General features: G+C 47.1%; 1 protein-coding gene across 1 annotated transcript; it reads right to left on the bottom strand.

Annotated features, from left to right (window-relative positions):
• Positions 1–4,132: 4,132 nt before the first annotated feature.
• Positions 4,133–4,513, bottom strand: LOC101573125 (ubiquitin-like). Its single transcript, XM_004625507.2, has one exon. The coding sequence runs from the start codon at positions 4,416–4,418 to the stop codon at positions 4,185–4,187; it is 234 nt and encodes a 77-aa protein (XP_004625564.1). The 5' UTR covers positions 4,419–4,513; the 3' UTR covers positions 4,133–4,184.
• Between the last annotated feature and the right edge of the window lie 1,726 nt (positions 4,514–6,239).

Genomic DNA, 6,239 nt, shown 5'->3' with positions numbered 1-6,239 from the left:
TTTATTGTGTGTGTGTGTGTGTGTGGCCAGCTCAGCCCACCAGGGGGCGGGCCTGCTGGCATGTGGTGCTGGGGGATTGAACTGCGGTCCCTGTGCTTTCTCAAGCTTGTTCCAAGTAGGTGCTTTAGACCACGGAGCCATCTCGCCAGCCCAAAAATAAAAAAATTTTAAAAAATCAAAATAAAAAATGAAAACAGAACAACACACAAGCCAACCAGGAGAGTTTGGATTATATGTAAGGCAGTGGGGGAACTACTTTAAAATACTGAGCAGGAAAGCAGCATAATGTAGAAAAAGGTGTAAGGCTTTTTTCAAAATAGTATCTTGGTCAGTTCTGAGGAAGAGAAGAAAAAACAAACTTAGTAAGGATGAAGTGCTTGCCTGGCAAATGCAAGGTCCTGAGTTCCATCCCCAGTACCACAAAAAAAAAAAAAAAAAGGAGATCACTAATTTCAAAATTTGCCTGCAAGTAGGCACAGGGGCCAGGGGTTCGATTCCCGGGCCTGCCATGCTGGCCCCGCCCCGGGGCACGCTGAGACGGCAGTTGAGACGGCGTGGTGGCTTGGGCCTGTAATGCCAGCTCTTGGGAAGCTGCAGACAGGCGAATCACTATGAGTTGGATCTAGAAGTGAGACCCTCAACATCCTGTAGACCCTTCCCTAAAATAAAAAAAGAAAGAAAGAAAGAAGAAAGAAAGAAAGAAAGAAAGAAAGAAAGAAAGAAAGAAAAGAGAGAAAGAAAGAAAGGGTGAGATCACTCCGGGTGTGGTGGCGCACACCTGTTATCAGCACCGGGGAGGCTGGGACGGAGAATCACTGCAAGTTTGAGATCAGCCTGGGCTACCAAATGAGCTCAAGGCTAGCCTGGACAGCATAGTGAGACCCTGTCTCAAAAAGACGAAAACCAAAATAAAACAAAAAACCATAAAAAGACAAAGAAAGGATAAGATGGAAGAAAGATGTGGGAGGGTTGGTTCAAAAAGAGTTGGGTTTAGTTTTGTCAAATGAGAGGGGAAAATGTCAGGACAGGCAGAAAGAAGCAGTTTGAAGAAAACTGTTGACTTTCTAAATCTAGGCATTCTGGCCTTCTGTAGGGTATCATAAAACTCATCACCTCATTTTAGTGGATTACTTTTTCTGGGGGGAGGGGGGATACCAGGGATTGAACTCAGGACCTTGAGCTTGCCAGGCAAACACTTATTCTACTGAGCTATCTCCCCGGCCCCTTAGTGGATTACTTACGGATTTTCTTATGTGATCATATGTTATGTGTAAGTAGAGATGGTTCTGCATCTTCTTTTCTAACATGGATGCTTAGAATGCTGTTTTGATAACTGTTCTGGCCCGAACCCCTACAGCAGTGTTGGCTAGAAGCAGTGAAGCAGCTGTGTCCTTGCTTTGTCCCTGATCGGGGGTGCAAGCGCTATCTTTCACAGGAGGTCTGATGTTAGCTAGGGATTTTGCGCAGGTGACCTTTGGAGGGTGAGCACTCTCTCCTATTTCTGGTTTGTTGAGTGCCCCCCAACCATGAAAAACATCATCTTGTTTTATTTATTTATTTATTTATTTATTTATTTGTCCTTTAAATTTTTTTTTCCCCCCAGAACCGGGGATTGAACTCAGGCCCTTGTGCTTGCCAGGGAAGCACTTATTCCACTGAGCCATCTCCCTAGCCCCTAAATTTTTTTCCCCCTGGTACTGTGTATTCTGCCGCGATGTACTGTAGCACTGAGCTACGTACCTAATTCTTTTTTTTTTTCCCAATCTGGGATCTTGATAAATTGTACAGGCTGGCCTTGAACTTGCAATCTTCATACATCACTGCCTCCAGTTTAATTCATTTATTTTTCCCCTCATTTTGACTTGTTACTCTGCTTTGGAAAAAGTTCTTAGATTGATCAGGCTGACCTCAAACTTGGATCCTTCCGCCTCAACCTCCGGGGAGCTGGGGGTGCAGGCCTGAACCTCACGCAATGCCCCACGCACTGTGAAAGTTTTAGCAATTAAGAAACAAAAGCCGGGAGGCGGGGGCCTGGAGATGGCTCAATAGAATAAGCCCTTCCCTGGCAAGCACAAGCGCAAGGGCCTGAGTTCAATCCCCGGTTCAATAAAACAAACCAACAAAACAGAACAACAATTTTTAAAAAAGCCCCAAATGGCAACAAACTAAGTATCCTCAACAGGTGAATGGATAAGCAACCTCAGGTTCATTCACACCATTATGATGTCAATGTAGCAACAAAACATTGCGAATATCTTAGTTGTGCATAAAGCCCGAAAAGAAAATGCTAAGTGAAAGAAACCAGAGGAGAGAGAGCATACTGTGTGGGTCTCTCTATATAAAGATCTAGAACAGACAATTTGCACTGGGGAAAAATCAGGCTGTCTTCATCTTTTTTTTTTTTTTTTCCCTTTTCTTTGTGGTACTGGGGATTGAACTCAGGACCCTGCAATTGCCAGGCAAGCGCTTATTCTACTGAGCTATCTCCCCGGCCCAAGATGACTATCTTCGGAGAGAGTGGGGCCAAGGCGAGCCAGAGGGCGGACAGGAGCAACTTGTGATGGTGGTGGTGTCTATACTGAACCTCTTGTTTTGTTTTGTTTTGTTTTGTTTTTCAGAGCCGCGACTTGAACTCGTCCTTGTTCTTGCCAGGGAAGCGCTTATTCTACTGAGCCATCTCCCCGGCCCCTAATACTGTGGCTCTTGATGTGGGTCTCACAGCTACACACGTTAACACACATCAAATGACATGTTTTAGGGTTAACTGTTAATTGTATGTGAAAAGTAAAAACTAAAATACTGAATCCTTTTTAATAACAGATGTTGCGGATGAGTTTTTAGATGAGAGGTATGGATGTTTGCAGTTTATTCTGAAATGAACTAAAATATGAAGTGGATTAATAATATATAGAGAGGATGGTGAAGTGGGTAGATAGGTGATAAAAAATGCTAAGTAAGATGCTGATGCTACAATATGACTCATCAGTTCCCTTCCTAGGTGTTTCCCTGATAGAATGGAAAATGTGTTCACACAAAAATGTGTACACAAGGGTGGGGGGGGTGGCTTAGTAGAATAAGCACTTCCCTGGCAGGCGCAAGGGCCTGAGTTCAATCTCGGGTTCCGCCAAAGGAAAAAAAAAAAAAAAAAGTGTACACAAATGTGGACAGCAGCAGCAGCATTCTAATGGCTAGAGTAGAAGGAACCCAAATGTCCATCAGACGATGTGGGGGTGAGTGAAGTGTCACATGGGCTATTATCCACCAGCAAAAGGGGTGGCACAATGTGGGTTAACTTGGAAATGTTATACTGAGCGAAAAAAGTCAGCCACAGATAGTAGCATATGAATTCATTTACAGGAAATGTGGAGGATAGACACGCATAGAGCCAGAAAGCGGATTAAGGCTGGGAGTCCAGCTCAGTGGCACAGCACCTGCTTGGCAAGTGCCAGGTCCCCAGTTCGACAAAAAAAGGTGGATTAGTAGTTGCCAGGGGATGAGAAGGAAATTAGGAGTAACTGTTACTGAGTTCCTGGCCAGCCTAGAGCAGTGAGCCTCCTGCCTCAGCCTCCTGAGTGCTTGTTTGTGGTTGTTTTGTCTTTGAGACAGGGCCTTGCTGTGTACTTTCAGGTCACCTCGGACTCACTATGTAGTCCAGGTTGGCCTCAGACTCCGGTGCCAGGATTACAGGCATGTGTTGCCATTCTTGGCTGTTTGATTTTTTCTTTTTTTCGATTTTTTTTTTTGGGGGGGCTGGTTCAGGATCCCTTAAGGGCAGGTCTGGTAAGGCATGACGATCTGGGGATCGAATCACAGCATCCTGAGCCTGGCTGCTTTGCTTAAGCAGGCACTTAAAGAACTGAGCTAATGGGCTGCCCCCCTGCTTGATTTTCTTGACTGCTAAAATTTTCAGAATGGGCCATTGTGTGTAGTACAGGTTTGTAATCTTAGCAGTCTGAGGAGGCTGAGGCAGGAGGGTTTCAGCCAGTCTGGGCTGTATGGTGAGTTCAAAGCCAGCCTGAACTACAGAATATTTATTTATTTATTTATTTATTTATTACCATGCAACAAAATTTTTATTAACATTTTGAACAGGTTCAGCTATTATTGAAGCTGGTAACTTCTAAACTTAAATTGGGGCAAACAGCTATGGTGAAGAGCACTACCATAACTAAGACACTGAAGAACTAACAGCCACCCCTCAGACGGAGAACCAAGTGCAGAGTGGACTCTTTCTGGATGTTGTAGTCAGAAAGAGTACGGCCGTCTTCCAGCTGCTTGCCTGCGAAGATCAGCCTCTGCTGGTCAGGAGGGAGGCCTTCTTTATCCTGGATCTTGGTCTTCACGTTCTCAATGGTGTCACTGGGCTCCACTTCCAGGGTGATGGTCTTGCCCGTCAGGGTCTTCACGAAGATTTGCATTTTGACCTGTTATCGAACCGGACAACGCCACAAATTTTCAGCAAAGTCAAGCCGCCAGCACAACACCAACAGCACACCGGCGAATCCGCTCTTCACTGACCTATTTTTTTCTTTTTGAGACCCAGTCTCACTATGCAGTTCAGGCTGCCCTTGAGTTTACTTTGTAACCCAGGCAAGATTCAAATTTACATTGATCCTCCTGCTTCAGCCTTCTGAGTGCTGGGATTACAGGTGTGTGCCACCACACCCTGCTTAAAATGAGGTTTTTGCACTGGAATGTTAGGGTCATTAAGCCCCAGAAAGGGGGATATTGGGGCTGGGGAGATGGCCCAGTGGAATAAGCGCTTCCCTGGCAAGCGCAAGGGCCTGAGTTCAATCCCTGGTTCCAGAAAGGGAGATATTAATTTAGTGACGTCCTTTAGTGCTGGGCAGGACACAAAGGACTCTGGCCTCCCACTGGGAGGAAGAGAGGAGAAGATGAGGGATGTGTTTCAGGGGCACGTGTGGCCCCCACACTCCAGCCAGGATGCAGTAGTATCTGCTGCTAGTATCTGCTGCAGTTTGGCCCTGTCCTTCCATTCTTCCTCGTGGTGTGGGATTTCTGGCTGCCTGGTGCCCTGCCGCCAGCCGCCTCCCGAGCGCACCGAGTGCGGAGCAGCACGGCAGACTCGGTCACCTCTTCACCAGTCCCTTTGCTGCCAGCTGGTGTCCCAGACAGGGAGGTGCTGGACCCCGGGTGTCTGGGGAGCAGGGATCCGTGCTGGGATTGAATTTAAGAGATTAGGGGTTTCCATGGAAGCTCTCAACACCTCTCAGCAGAGCAGCTGAGGGAAGCGTGGAATGTCTGGAAGTACTCACTGGTGTGGCCGAAGGAGCGGCCAGAGCATTTGGATCTAGAACTTGGCGATCAAAATGACCAGATAGGGCTGGAGAGGTAGCTCAGCAGTGTAACGTGCCTGCCTAGCAAGTTTAGGCAGGCACAGGGGATCCAAATCAACCTGGCACCACATGCCCCGCCAGCCCTGCCCTCAGGGTGGGCTGAGCCGGGTGGGAAGACCAGATCGCATTGGTGCTGACATCAGTGCAGAAGTTTGAAATCCCTTGCTCTTCATAGAAGGCAAAAGGACTCAAGGTCCTTTTGGAGAGTTGGTATATGGCTGGACTCCACCTCCCGCCAGTTCCTATTAGCTAGGAACTTGTCAGTGTGGCCACTGTTAGGAAACAGCATCTTTGCAGGCTAGTAAAATTGAGGTCATACGTGATAAGGATGGACTTTAACGCAGTGACTGGTGTGCTTATAAAGGAAGGGAAATGTGAACCCAGAGGCATGCGAGGAGAACACTGGGAATATCATGTGGTGATGGAGGCGGGGACGGGACTTCTGCTGCAGCAGACCAAGAACAGCAAAATCAAAGAAGTGAGTTTTTTTTTTTGTCTATCGTTATAGCTCAGGCTGGCAGGATTGAGAGCTTCTGGGATGGATCCTGGGTCATGCTAGGCAATGCCAGTTTACTCTTAGAATAAGAATCAAGAACGAAGAGGCAGAGCTGGGCATGGTGGGGCATGTCTCCAATCTCAGCTGCACTACAGGCTGGGGCAGCAGGATGGCAAGTCCAAAGCCAGGCTGGGCAAGTTAGTGAGACTCTGTTTCAAAATAAAATAAAAAGGGGCTGGGGTTAAAGCTCAGTGGCAGAGCACCTGTGTAGACTAGGTGAGGTCCTTGCTTTAGTCTCCAGCACCGAGAAAGAGACAGACAGGCAGATGAACAGGATAAAGAGATGAAAAGGGGCCGGGGAGATGGCTCAGTGGAATAAGCACTTC

The sequence above is a fragment of the Octodon degus genome, unplaced genomic scaffold (assembly GCF_000260255.1).
Source record: "Octodon degus isolate 3935 unplaced genomic scaffold, OctDeg1.0 scaffold00010, whole genome shotgun sequence".
In the NCBI taxonomy this organism is placed as follows: Eukaryota; Metazoa; Chordata; class Mammalia; order Rodentia; family Octodontidae; genus Octodon; species Octodon degus.
Note: the sequence above shows the minus strand (reverse complement) of the source record. Positions and strands in the feature narration are given on the sequence as shown.

Bases quoted from the DNA above. Each gene is read 5' to 3' on its own strand.
- LOC101573125 (XM_004625507.2), bottom strand. From the start codon at position 4,418: ATGCAAATCTTCGTGAAGACCCTGACGGGCAAGACCATCACCCTGGAA.